This window comes from Strix aluco, chromosome 16 (genome assembly GCF_031877795.1).
Source record: "Strix aluco isolate bStrAlu1 chromosome 16, bStrAlu1.hap1, whole genome shotgun sequence".
NCBI classification, from domain to species: domain Eukaryota; kingdom Metazoa; phylum Chordata; class Aves; order Strigiformes; family Strigidae; genus Strix; species Strix aluco.
In genome coordinates, this window is record NC_133946.1 from 20,679,378 (window position 1) to 20,694,133 (window position 14,756).

General features: G+C 44.7%; 1 protein-coding gene across 1 annotated transcript in view; it reads left to right on the forward strand.

Moving 5' to 3' along the window:
• The first annotated feature begins 5,448 nt into the window (after positions 1 to 5,448).
• Positions 5,449 to 14,756, forward strand: part of LRP5 (LDL receptor related protein 5) — a 167,073-nt gene continuing 157,765 nt past the window's right edge. The window contains exon 1 of the mRNA XM_074842650.1: positions 5,449 to 5,602. Within this exon, the coding sequence (XP_074698751.1) occupies positions 5,512 to 5,602 (91 nt within the window). The 5' untranslated portion in view covers positions 5,449 to 5,511. The remainder of the gene's footprint in view (positions 5,603 to 14,756) is intronic.

Here is a 14,756-nt window from a genome sequence, read left to right on the forward strand (position 1 = left end):
AATGTAATGTAATATAATGCATAATGTTCTCTAGTTATACCTATAATGCACCTGTGCTCTTTCGCATGGCTGCCTAGGCTCTGGAACAGTCGCTTCCTTTGATATTTAACCTTAACCTTTCCCTGAGCATCCTAAGCTTTTCTACTTTCTCCAACCCTGAAAGCCTTCCCAATAAGCATATGGAGTCCTGTATAGAAAATCTAAACGCACCAAAGTTTGGCTTGCTTTTCATTGTTACTTTTAGGAGCGTCTTAAATGTAGCATGCAAACCACAGGCTGAAAGGTCACTGATTTTAATCCATACTGAAAAAGTCATTCCTTTTTGTGTCTGCATGGCAGATTATGCTGGTTTAACTGTTCAGTTCAGGTTAGAGTTTATCTGGGGAAGGGGGAGAAAGAAGAGGAAGAAAACTGCCATGTAGACAAAGTTGGGTTGCTGAGATATTTTGGGGAATAATGACTTTGAACAAAATCTGCTATTATCTTTGTGCAATGCCAGGGAAACTGCATGATATAAACAGAAGTATTATTTGTCTTACTGTCACCTTCTCTATGGATAAGGAGCAGTGATGGTAACACTTTCGCACTGTTTCAGGCAGTTTAATGAGTGGCAGTGCAGTGATTTGGTTTTAAACATTATTTAGCACTTAAGAAGCCACCTTTTTCAAAGCAGTGCCTAAAAGCCCCATGCCGCCTCAGGCCTCTGTTGGGCTAGCTCGGGCTGAGAAGGATGTTCTGAGTGGGCAAGGAAGATAAAGGAAGAGTGAAAATACCACCTGAATGGGACAAATATGAGCATCTGATGGTGGAGGAGAAACCAAGTGGTATCTGTAGAGTCTGTGAGGGATGGACCTGGAGACTAAACCCAGGTTTTCTGAAGCTTGTCCTGGTGAGTCATTGACCAAACCTACCCCTTGCTAAGATTACTTCAGATTTCTCCTCAGGAGGTTTACTCTTAACTATGGCTGTTGTATATATATGTTTTTCTTTAGTGTGTCTATTTTTTGGAGGAGATGAGGGAACCTGTGTCTAGATGATGCTTTCTTCTATAATTTCTGACTCCTTCTAGATTACTTGTAAACATTTTCTCTTGTGATACAGGGTGAGAAAGAATAGAGGTCCCTACGTATATTTAGTTTGAGACTGCTTCCTAGCTGAAAGCTGGGAGAGAAAGTGTGAAGAAGTGTAATTGGAACGCAGGGAAAGGAAAATTATTTTGTCCTATGGCCTTAGAACTAGAGAAGGAAAACATTTGCACTTTACCTGCCCTTTGCAAAACACCAAAGAACATCCTCAGCCTATCCGGATCTAGTGGCTTCCTCCTGACCTAAACAGTGCTGCCCCAGAGGAACAAAGATGCATGTCTTTGTACTGATATTCATCATAATATAAACCTGGGTGTCAGTAAATTCACTTTAGGGGCTTCTGCAGTTGTCATTAAATGTTAGCTCTACAGGAGCTCAGACAGCTCCGGCAGCTGGGAGAGAAGGATTCTGTAAACTGGAGTAGGAGGGAGAAATCCAGGAGGAGTAAACATGCAGAAAACATTTGGAGCATTTCACTCAAGCCAAGTTTCCCAGCTGTGGTGGGATGGCTGGGTCATCCTGGAGGACATCTCCAGGTGCTCAGATACAGCTGGGCTCTTTGTTTTCCATCCTGTGTCTCTGCGTGTCCCTCCTTTCTCCATCAGTGGTGGTGATGGCAGAATGCAAGAACTGGCCTGCTGACAGCTTGGCAGGGGAGTGCTGGGCTCCCAGCCTACACGTCTCACTTTCCTGCTTCCTACAGACAGGCCCCAAACTTGCTGCAGCTTCCTTCACACTATACACAGAAAGGATGAAAGGGAGGAAAATTTTTCCCCCTGCTCCTTTTATTGTTGGAGAAGCTGAGGAAATGCTAGACTGTGGCTTGCCCAGGATTACACAAGAAATCTGAGGTGAAATGGGGTATTGGCTCTGGTTTTGCAGTTGGGCACTGTGAGCATACAACACTATGGAAAGGAATCCTGCTTTTTTCCACTGCAAGGAAGGATAGGACTATGCTTTTGTTATCCTGATAAGTTGTTTTGTTTTGTTTTGTTTTTTTAAACTGTTTTTTACTTTCTTACAGAAATGTATGTATCAGGCATTTCAAGAATGTCACAGCTTTGCCTCCCCGGGTTTTGCTGGAGGAATTCTTGCAGGGCTGGAAAACAGGTGGAAGGCAGCTTTCTCAGCACATGGGTGAGAATTCTTTTCAGGGTTGCCTAACTTTAATTTCCTCCAAATTCCCCTACAACATATTAACTGAGCTTCAGATGGCATCTTCTGGGTTGGAGGAATACTGCATTCCTGGCTGCTACTAGATTTGCCATTGCATTATATCATGATTAATGTCTTTTTAGCAGAGGTGTTATGGTCAAAGCCCCAAAAGTGCATTCTGGTAAGACTCTCTTCCCTAGCTGTCTGCCTCTCTCTCCTTATTTTGTTTTAGCTTTGAGTCTATCATCCAATCTGCTAATTGCAATAGACCTAGTCAGGAAGGAAAGGGGGTGCCAGGCAAGAATACTCCACTCTGAAAATTAACTTTTATACCAGAGCTGTGCTATGGTGAAGAACAAAGTTCAGTGTGGTATGAAACTCTGTGGTTTACACCTGTGTATAGTCATCCATTGCAGCAAGGTTGGTCTGTGGCTCTGGTCAGTCACCAGTGGATCTACCTGGTCTCAATGTCTCTTCTTATGGTGGGTACCTTCCTTTGAAAAATGTTCTGTCTTGAAATCTCTCAGTCCAAATCCCTTTGTAGGTCAATGTCATCTTTATCTCTTTCAGCCTCCTGTATAAAATACTGCTTCTTTCTCCAGTGTGGCCACTCACACGCTGCTATTTCTCCCTGTTGGTATCAAGCGCAGCCAATCCTGAATTGCCCATGCAGTTTGACAAGGTCAGACAGGGAGATAAACAAGAACACTTGGATGGAGCAGGGATAGCAGCAGCCATGTTACATCCCCCTCTTGGGACCTTGTGCCCCAAGACACCAAGTGCTGGGAGCAGCTGCCAGCCGGAAGAAGCTGCTGCTCCCCTCCAGCAGCCTCAGGGGCAGGTCACCTGCCCCGTGTGTCCTGGCACTGGCTTTGCTGCTATGGGTAAGTCACCTCAGCAACTGGTCCCTGGTCCTGTCAGGGTGAAGGGGAGCACGGGGTAGGGGACCCGGTTGCCCTGGTGGGAAGAGAGACTCAGGTGGCGCCACTGGTGCCATCGCAGGACAGCTTGGCTTTCCGTGGAGGTACTCAAAGGAGTTTTGCGTATGGGTGCTGCTCTTCTCCCAGGTGACAGGGGTTTGGGATATTGGTCTCCATGCACCACTGTTCCCCACTGCCTGCTGCAAGGGCAATGGCTTCACGTGCCCTTTCACAGAATCACAGAATCATCTCGGTTGGAAAAGCCCTTGAAGCTCCTCCAGTCCAACCATGAACCTCACCCTGACCGTTCCCAACTCCACCAGATCCCTCAGCGCTGGGTCAACCCGACTCTTCAACCCCTCCAGGGATGGGGACTCCCCCCCTGCCCTGGGCAGCCCATTCCAACGCCCAACAGCCCCTTCTGCAAAGAAATCCTTCCTAAGAGCCAGTCTGACCCTGCCCTGGCGCAGCTTGAGGCCATTCCCTCTTGTCCTGGCGCTTGTTCCTTGGTTCAGGAGACTCATCCCCAGCTCTCTGCACCCTCCTTTCAGGGAGTTTCCTTTCCTTTCTCTGTCTCTGACTTTAATTACCCCCAGTCACTGTGATGCCAGGACTACTGGATAATTTCCACAATGCAGGAGGTCGGATCCATCAAAAGTAAAGTCCAATCACTGTCTTCCAACATAGAAATCTTTCTTCCAGTTATTTGTCTGGTGTTGGGCAGGTTTTTTTAAACAGATCCAAAACCAAACCCATATTCAGTTGGTATTCACACACAGTTTTGCCATTAATGATTTACAGCAGCCCAGATTTGGGCTCCAGTTTATTACAGACCTTCTATCAAGAAAGTCCACTTCTAGTTTTCCTGTCTTCAAGAAAGCTGAGATTTTTCTAGGTTTTAAAAGCCACCTAAAATGGACGCTCTTTAAAATACATGTTGTTTATACATTAAAGCAGCAGCAAGATAGAGAAGAAAACTTTATTTTCCATGCAGGTCAACTTTAAGGTCAGCACTATAAGCCTTTTGTAACTCCTTTAAATTTTAAACTGCTTTCTTAGCTAAGTTGAATACCACTGACTTTAAAACCAAACCAAACCAAACTGCTACACCTTTTCCCCTTCTGAGGAGAGGAAGTCTGAGGGCAAGTCTGCAATGGAATAACCAACAGGACCTAAAACAATTCCTGAATATTTGATCCTGGTATTTGAGATGGACAGGGGTCCACAGGGCACCAAGAAGAAATCTCAGCTGCTGCTGTAGCACCTACAGCAAGGCAAATAAATTAGTACGTGACAACTGGGAAACCTGGAACTCACTCATCTCTGAAATGAAATGAAACTATTAAACTTAGCATCCATTTGTGAAGTACTTGCTTGTGATTTACAGCTCCTGCTCTGAGACTTGTGAAAATGGTTTAATGGGATGCCAGGCAGAGCCTTGCTGTCTCCATCTCTATACAAGGCCATCTAGCAACTTTTTTTCCTGTTGTAGAATTGGGGTCAGCACAAGGGAAAAGGGAGACTCGAAGGGAAATTCTGGACTGAGGCTGTTTCCTTCTATCCCTGCCAGGGAAGCAAGGGCAGGATCTGCCGCTCAGGAGGTGCAGGATGTCTCAGGGGGAGCTGGGTGCTGCTCAGCCCCCGCAGCCGGTCCCCAAGGCCTCACCTCCCGCAGCAGTTTCTGCCCCTCTCCTAGTGGGAATGTGTTTGTACGGGCAGGTGGCACGTTTATCCGAGGGAAAAGGCAACAAAAGATTGGTGTTGAATGCACCTTTCTTTGAAAAGTAATGTTTTGTCGGAGAGTGGCTTTATAAAACGTTTGTTTTGGTGGGAGGAGGAAGGCAAAAGCAGACCTTTGCCTGCGAAGAAAACAACCGCCCTTTTTCCCGGGGACAGAAAGAGGGGCGGGCGTCCCCGCGCTTAACTTCTAACCCCCCCAGAAAGGCTGCTTTCTGAACACGCAGTGAGCCATCTTCTCCGACCTTCCTGGCTGCTTGCGGAGTAACTGCTCCAGAAGGAGCGAGAAAAAAAAAAAAAAAACAAACCACCAAACCTGAAATCCCCCCCCCCCCCCCCCCCCCCCCTTCCCCGGCCAGGTGCACCCACGCGTGGGGAACGCTGCGGCGGGACGGGGCGGCCGCGCCTCCCCCGAGGGCTGCGGGGGGAGCGGAGGATCCCAGCCCCCTCCCTGGCGGCGGCGTGAGGAGGAGGAGGAGGAGGAGGAGGAGGAGGAGGGCCGGCTCCAGCGCCTCCCCCCTTCCCCGCCTCCCTCCTCGCCGAGCGCAGCGCCCCGAGCATGGAGCCTGCCTGAGACGCTCCGTGGGCTCCGGCAGCTGCTGCGGCGGCACAACATGGAGGCGGCGGCCCCGCCGCTCCCGCTGCTGCTGCTGCTGCGGCTCCTGGCCGCCTCGGTGCTGCGCTGCGGGCCGGGCCCGGCCGGGGGTAAGCTCTGCGGGGCGCCGCGGGGCCCGGGCCGGCGGGGAGGCGAGCGCCGCTGGCCCTTTTGTTGTCGGACTTGAGCAAACTTTCCCCCGCGCTCCGGCGGGAGGGCGGCGGCGGCGGGAGCGGGGCGGGAGCGGGACCCCGCGGGGCGGGGGACACGGGCCGGACTCCCGCGGAGGGGGGGGAAAAGGACGCGCACATGGACGGGACGGGACGGGGCGAGAGGAGGACGGGAGGCTGGAGGCGTCGTCTCCCCCCCCCCCCGCCCCTCTTTTCTGCGAAAGGGGGGGGCGCAGGAAGAGGAGGCCTCTCCTCCCTCTTCCCTCGGGACGTTTCCCCCCGGGGGGGTGCAGCACTTTCCCCCGGGGGTGGCTCAGGTAAACGCGTACAGTTGCTAAAAGAGAGACAAAAGTCGTCGCCCCCCCCCCCCGCCCCGTCCCCCCTCCCGTCCCCCCTCCCGTCCTTCCGCGGTCCCGGGCAGGGATTTCTGTGGGGTTTGGCGAGGCGGGTGTCGGGTGTCGCTCATCAAACTCTTGGCAGGGCTGGGGAGGGGGTGGGGGGAAGGCGAGCGGCTCCCCCCCGCCCCGATCCGTTCTGAGGCTGTAGGCGGGCGGCGGGGGCGGGGGGGGGGGGGGGGGGGGGAGGCGCTGCGGCGGGAGAAACCGGCCGGCCCGGCTGGAGGCGGCGGCGGGCGGGGGTCGGCCCGGCCCGGGGTGCGAGGCCCGGCCGCCCCGTGCTGGCCACCCGCCGTCCGTCCCGGGCGCGGAGCCTGCCCTTTGCTTTCCCTTCGCAATACCGGTTTGAAGGGGACGCGCTCGCAGAAGTAAACGGAGGCCGAGCTGTGCCTGCCGCGGCCGTGCGGAGCGGCTTCGGTCCCGGCTCGGGATCGCCGAGGACGGGGACTTTGGGCTGCGGGTGTAAGAATTCTGGTTTGCTGCTGCCTCTGGTCTGGCCGAGCCCCTCACCCCGGCGCCTCGGCAGGCGGGAGCCTGGTTGTTGCGATTTCTTGGGTGGTTTAGAAAACTCGGCAGCGTGGCCAAGGCTGTCAGAACATCACCTCAGGGCCTCTTTTATTAGGCCACCCACCTTTTGAAACCATGTGTAATTATTAGAACTGTCATTTAGAGCAGGAGAACTGACCATTTTCTGCTGGCATCATCATTCCATATTTTTAGTTGGAGCTCTAGGTCTGATTTATATAGTGCTTATTCCGTCGGGACTATGTGAAAAAGATGCCCTTCGCATCTCAGGAAGCACCTTCTCTGATCACATTGCCTTAGTCTTTTAAAAAATGTTTCAGAAAACCTGAAGTGTGGCTTGTTCCTTTCTGAACACGTGTTTGTGTAAAGATGTTCACGTTCCTACTTGACCAAATGAAGCTGTGTAGCTTTAGTGCAGGAATAATCAACTTACAGGAGTCCTAAATGACGAGAGAACAGGCTGTTGAGGGATTCCTTCCATTTACTTAGCTAACTCTAATAGAAAGGAGTATTTTAAAAAAGGGATAACTGCATTTGGAACTCTTAGGAAAGTAAGAGTTCACAAGAAAACTAAGTTGTCGCTTGGAGTTTGGTTTTGATTCATCTCAGTTTAGAGACAGTGATTCTTTTAAGATAGCCTGTGTTCTGTATCAATGGTCACCTTGACGTGCACAGAAGAACTCTTCTACAGATGTACTGGTTTCTAGTAATTAGCTGAAGGGTCTTGGTTATAAATCTTAATGACATTGCTTTTGTTCTGCCTACTTAGTAGGAAGGTATGTGATTCTTTTGTTCAGTTGATCTGGACGGTACTTTTAAGGGCAGCTCATCTGTCCTTTTAAAAGGAGCATGGATGTACTATGAGAGGCTTTCCACGTTTTCAGTTCCATTCCTGAGAACCCCCACCCTGTAAGCAGACACCTGACTTTAAGGGACTTTTACCTCTGAAAAGTATTTTGATGTGCTTATTCTACAAATATGTGACTACATCTCTGCAAGATTGGGGATGTGCCGGAACTTACGCAGTGTTAAAGCTTCTGCGAAGTTTGTCATGTTGTAATAGAGCCTGAATACTTCGCCTGTGAAGTAGTTTTGCTGTGGAGCTAAGTCCTTGCTCTGTATGTGCAGTGCTTTTATTTAGGTGGCTTGAAATAATGATAAACCTGTTTCAGATATGGGTTGTACTTGACTCTCCTTTAACTGAGATAAGACAAAATGATCGTTGCATTTGGTGCTTCCTTGAAGGGAGGAATCTTTTGCCTGTGCAGAGTATTCAGGGACAAGATGGTTATGACAATGGCATTTTTTTGTCTGAAAATATTGTAAGTTCTGAATGTTTAATACTGCACAGAAGGTGTTTTATGAAGGGCTCTTAAAATCTGGAAGTAGTTAATTCTTGTTTAAGAATTATCTCTTTACTTAAACTCACAAAAGCTAGTTAGCTGTTGCTTGGCGTGTACCGGAATATTTCTGAAAACTATCAGACTGTTACCTTAGTTTTCTTTAATGGAACAACTATTTGCCTGATATTAAGAAGCACAAGATAAAGGGAGGGGAACAGAGTAGTGTGACAGGATGGTTACAAAAGTTTGAAACTAGGGATGCAGTGTGAAATAAAAAATGCATTTGAGCACAACCCTAAAATAGCTTTTTAAATTAATACTGTTTTTCCTGAGATAACCTAAAACTAATGAAACCTATCACCGTTTAAATGTAGAACGTAGCAGGAAGGAACACTTGCTAATTTTATGACAGGGAAATGTGCTATGTAGGAGTCCTCAGCTGCATTTCAGTGCCATTTCAGTCAGTCTGTCATTGATTTAGAGGGCTATTTTCCTAGTAACTACTACTAGCATGATGTGAGGGTCTGTCACAAATTATGGTCATAAATCCTCTTGAAATAGTGAGGAAATACTGTAACTCCAGACTGACTCTGAAGTTCAAGCTGGTACTTTCAAAGCACTGAATCTTCTCTCTCCAGAGAAAGGATAATGGCTTTAACTGTCTTTTAGGTATGGTGTGTGAATTCATTTGTTGCTATTTCATTTTAAATTAAATTCATTTGAAAGCATCTAGAGATGCTTTAAAATTCCTCATACTGTAGATGTGTCTGTAATACATAAATCAGCATGACACACGAAGGCAGTACTTTAGAAGAGTGTGAATGCGTTTTGTCAATAGCCCGGTGTAAATTCCACCATTGCCTCTTGCTATTTTTGAACCTTTTTTTTAATCTCAGCTGCTTTAATTTTTATCTTAAGAATTTTTCTTACTTGTTTATAATGTAGTCATTAGTAAAATAGGCCACGGATTTTGTTCTGGATGTAAATTTTCTCAGTCCTGCATGTTTCTTGAATAACACAAGGCAAGGTAACTTTTTAGCAAAAAGAGGTTGTTTCTGGGAATTTGTTACCCTTTATTGTTATGGTAAGGTCTGGCAGCATAACAGCAAATAAAGGTTACAAAACCTCTCCTAGAATATGGATGCATGTGATTTACAAAGAGAGTCTAATGTAACTTTGCTTCTAGTTAAAATTTAGCTAGCAGTGTAGAGTCAAAAGTCGTTGTTCCTTTTTGTCAAAGCAGAAATAAAAGAAATGTCACTATTTGTGATACTCAGAAATAGCTTTAATGACAAGTTTAGTTTCATGTTAGATCAGTATTTTTTGTGAACATACTGTATTGTATGAAAGCAACCTGCCATCTTGAGGTCGAGAACAATAACTAGGTTTAAATTCCTTATTAGAAGGAGGTTATTATAGGTAGCTTTATTTCTTTCCATTCTAAGAAATCCTCTTAATTTTTCCTTACATCTTTAACCCAAGAGCTATTAAACATTCAAAATGTTTGGCTTTTGTAAGTTCAGAAGTTCTCATGGGAGTTGCTATGGCTGAAAAAACCACAGCACTGAGAACACTTGAAGGAAATAGTTGTTATTTTCTGCTCAGGACCTTGGTGAAGAACTCAAATAGGTACCAACCTGAGCCTTGGGGGAAGAATGTCAGTAAAGTATCGCCCCAGTCCACGACACAGGCCAGCAATGATGCAGTTCTGCTACGCACAACGGAGTCAGCATTTTGTTTAGAGATTTTGAGGCGAGTGGGTTATTTTCCTTTTTCGCTATATTGTTTCCCAGCAGGACATGTCCAACAACACTGCGAGTTCACTTAGGGCAGGAGCAAATAACTAGGATAGTGGTTGGGGATGCTGGCTGGCCAAAGCCACGTGCTGTTTGGACGTTTGGGAATTTCTGAAGAAGTCGAAGATGTGCCATCTGCTGACAGCCCACAGCTGGGATGTCTGAACTGGAAAAAATACTTCTGGGGAGTCCTACCCCCATTAAGTTAGGCCATGGAAAGTCTCATGCTAGAGTCAAAGGATATTTTGAGCAGTTTTTGAGATTTTTTTGGTGATTAAACAGTTGTGCTGAGAGGAGAGAACATGGGAAACATGTCCCACAAAGTATTGTTCAGTACAGTTGTTTGTTAGGAGTTTATAGGCCAACAATTCTTTTGGTTCCTTCTCAGAAAAATCAGAATGTGGAGCTCACCGTTTCCTCTGTTTTGATTTCTGTTTACTAAAGATCGAAAATATCTGTTAAGCCACAAAAATGTACCGGGAATTTCCAAAGAGTGTAAAGAATCGGTGATGGTAAGGGTATTGAGGGTCCGTGTAATAAAAAGGATTTTTAATTTAGCTGTCCTTTCCTTTTCTCTTGCTTGACTCACGCTTTGCCTGCCAGCATAGGCAGATGTAAAGTGTCATTTTTGTATTGATGTTAAATCCATGGGTGACTTTTGCAAGGATGCCAGTAAATTGACACATGCTTGATTTAAATTGGTTCTTTTGCTCTGGATGATAAAAGGGTTAAAGCAACTGGAACCTCTTAAACCAATAAATACTTTATATGAGTGTGTTGTGTTAGATTAGCTTAATGGGGACAGTCTGTTGGGAGAAGGAATTTCTTGACTGTGAATCAGCTATAGAGTTGTCTTCATTTCACAGTATGAAGGTTTATTGCTATTGCAACAAACAGCCCTGACAGCAGATGCAACAGTAAGTTCCTGGTGTGATTGTCAATGATTTGAGAACCTCAGATGTTGGCATATGTATTTAAAAACATCCCTGATTAATAGTAGTTGTTGAATACTGTTTGGCACTTTGGCTTTCTGAAGTGCTGCATGAGTATTTGCAAATTCTGAATATTCTACTAACATAGCATCTGGTATTTATCTTTTTATACATAAGGAAATGGAGCTTCCCCAGTTTGACTTCCTTTAAACAGTAATAAAAGTTGTCTTTGTGACAGGGAGAATTAAGGTTTTTGAACTCTGGTCTTCCTGTTAAGACCATAGAGGTAAAACAGGTAATTGTTCAACAAAACTATGAAGCGTGCTGTTCCTGAGCTATCTGAAAAATGATGCAGATGGAGAAATGAAGTTGCAAGTGTGTTAGGTTATAACTCTCCCCTGTACTGTGAAAAGCGAAAAGGTGGAAATCATATTTCTGTCTTTGGTGTGGTTACACAAAGGGCTTGATTTTCATTTTTTTCTCGTGGATTCTTGTTAAAGGGCATGTGGTGTCCTGTGAAAGTGCAGTGCTCTTCATTTGGTGGTTCTGTCCTTCCTGCAGGACCCCCTGTTGGCTTGGGTTTTGTCTGAGAGAGAAATGAATGGTTGAGGGAGTTACCTTGACATCCCTTCATTTGGCTCAGGATTTGACAGTTTTGTGATGTTTGTGATGGTGATTCCAGAGGTTCTCTGTTACCCTTTCTCTAGGTTGTCTTGAGTGCATATTGACTTGAATTTCAACGTGTTGTTGCATTAAATGTGATTCATTAAACATTTATTAATACTTCTTTTTGGAAGTGGCTTGTTACACGTGATAGTAAAGGTGATAAATCAGCCCTGGGGGGCTCTTGATTCTCAGCCTGCAAGAACTAGATCAGAGGTAGGAGGTGGCAGTAAGTGAAGACAGAAGCTTGACCTTTCTGCTGTGTTCAACGGTCAGGAAAAGCAAGAGAGTGTGAGCAAGCGTCTGCTTCGTGTTTCTAAACCTCTTGGCAGATGAGGAGGAGCTGTGGATTGAGTGGACCTGCTGGGTGAATTTCTTGGCTTTTGGGTTTGGGAATCAAATAGTATTACTGTAATGGGATTTTGTAGATGTTCTTTTTCTTTTCTGCTGTTCAGTGCTGGTTTTAACTAAGTCAAAAGGAGTGGAGGACCTGAGAAAACATGATGAAAGTGTACAGTGCTGCTATCATCTATGGGTTATTGGCATGTCATTTGAGAACTTTTATGGAATACTGTATGTATTTATGGCTTAAGCCATATACTCTAGGTTTTGAATTGGGCACAGATTATGCCTAACATCAGTAATGCACTTAAATCCTTGTCAATAACTTCAGTATACCTTCTGTGGAAATTTCAGTTTTACTTGGATTCCAAATTCATGGATGCTTTGTCCAGTCCTTATACTTTCTTTTCATTCATTTTGCATGAACATATTCTTTTCTGTCCTTCCAAATTAAAACTGTCCTAGCTGGACTTCAGAAGGGAAAAAAAAAAAAGTGTTTAGAAGACCAGAAATGTAATTAAATGTTTGTTTGTTTGTTTGTTTTTTTAATGCAAAAGTTCACACTATAGAGTCTGGCTGTCGAGAAGGTGAGGTTGCTGCTTTTTTTACCTTTATAAATTGAGAGGGAGCCTTAAGCCTGTCTGGTGTACTTGTCTTTATATGAATTAAAAAACCAACAGCACAGACTGCGTAAATGACAATATATCAACCAAACCAAAATGCTTTTGTGAGACTTAACATTGCTTCAAATTAGCCAGTGTGTAGGATGTCCTGACCTACAGCTGCACTTTGTTCTACCACGCTTCTGCCATTCTCTTTTCTCTAGATAATTCTTAAATAAAGATTTGGGTTTGGCCTTGCTGTAAGAGATGAAATGCTTTTTCAGTGGAGTCACTATGACAGTGGTGGTCAGAAGTACCCTGGTTTTGTTTTGTACGTGCTCCTGAAGTAAAGAGCTGGGCTGCGCATGGTGTAGGTGTTCTGCAGGTTCCCCACCATGACACATCTCTGGGAGCTTTCTGGAGTAGCTTGTGCTGCCTGAAGCTTTATTTCTTTGTAGTGTGGATTTTTTTTTTTTCTTGTTTCTCAGACTTCCTAAATAACATACCTGGAGAGCCATACATAAAGAGTAAGAATGAAGGGCATTTTTTATGACATGGAGTGGTGTGCCAGCTCCTTCACTGTTAGGAGGTTTTGATCGTCCTTGTACCCTGTGGGGCGCTTGGGCACTTTGCCGTGTCCTCTTCCACCAGCCCATCATTTCTAGGATTCCACATAAGCTGTGGCATATTCCCATGTAACCAGACTTTGAAAGGCTGTTGAGGGCTGAAATCTTGGTGTGTCAAATTTTAGAAAGTCTTCTAGGCTGATATCTCTGTTTAGTTTTAGAGGGGGTGCATACATGATATCTGAGGTGATGTGAAAGGCCTTATGTCTTTATTATTATTATTGTTCAAGGATTATTTCCAAATAATTGGTAAGGGACAGTTTCTACAAGTTTTTATGCAGGTATAAAAATAAGTTTTCTGGGGCAAAGAGTGATTGCTTTAAAAGGACAATCACAAAGCTGTGGCATTCGAAGTAACCTAGGAGATGTTGCTGCTGTGTATCTGTCTTCAAATGCTGTTTTTAGTTCAGTCACTTAGACCAGTGTCTTGGTGACGTCATGAAAATATATTCTGAAATAGAAGTATATTTGTATCTGTTTTACATTTCATTATGGAAGAAGAGAAAAAGCAAGACTTTGGCTCTTGGATAACAAGCTGTCTCTGCTGATGACTGAGTAATTCAAGGAGGAGAAGGCATGAAAGGTTATGAGCTTTATTCCCTCATGTGTAACTATAGGGGATGTCTGTATAACATACTTAGTGTTCTTAGCACTTGTAGCTTAATATAAAAGCCGTAATGCTGTTTCTTGAACTTCTCAAAGCAGCAGAATTTAAAAACCAAAAATCTAATCCTTTGTTTTATAAAAGGTGTCACCTTGACCACTGAATCATAAATTACTCAGTGTTAGATATACAGTGATCACTACTTACATTGTGTATGTAATTTAAAGGAACTTTGGAACCTTTAATTTGTGTAATTAGTTATTTTAAATGAAGTGTGGCTTATGAATTCTATCCCGTTTAAGGAAGGTCACTCATGGCCACCAAGTTTCCTATTTTCTCTGTCACACTTTGTTTTCATTTCAGCCACTGAAATTTTTCTGATTCTAGAACTATTGAGAAACTCAGAGTTGCCTGCCCTGTAGGAATTAATTTTGACATAAAATATGATATAAATAGTTTTTTCTTTCTTTGGATTTTTCCCTGATTACTTCCTCTTCTTGAGAGTTGGTAGTTTTGAAGTACGATGTGTTTAAACATTTTTTTTTTTTTTTTGGAGGGGAAAATAATTCAGCGTCAGCAATCTGTATTGGTGACTTACCTGGGTATGTCTTTCACAAAAGATATGAAAGCAAATTAAACTGCTGTGTTAGTATTCATGTTCTCAAGTCAGAGTCAAGAGAATGAAAATGCACATGGGAGCACTTTCCACCTAGAAGGTCTGCCCAGCAGTGGATGATTTAAAAAAAAAAAAGAAAGCCTGTACATTATCTGCATCTTCAATGGCTGAGTAAAAGAAATCTGTAGTTATGGAGAATTTTTGTCTGTCTGGGTTTTAATAGCATGTTTTTTACTGTCTGGATCAAGTTGACTGTTACTTACCCATGCGCTCAAATGCAAGTTTGCAGGTGTTCAAGTGCTAGAAAGTGTATACTCGTGAAGAGTTACGCATCTGGACTTAGGCAAGCTGCATAATGAGTTAGATAGGGTGAGGCTAATGCAGGCAGAACTATAGTGAAGCCTCAATAAATTGGACTTGAATCGTTTGCAAGTCTTTTTCCCTTTTACCTGCCCCCAAGACCTCTATGAACCTGGATTTTCATCTGATCTTTCTTCAACACCCACCCCACCCTGAGCCACAAACCTCCACTACTCTCGATGTCAGCTGTGACTTTGGAATCAGTGCGCAGGAGGAGGAGGTTTTCCACGACGCTATTAAAAAGGTGCATTTTTCAATTGCAGAAGTCAGATATGGTGACTACTAGAAGG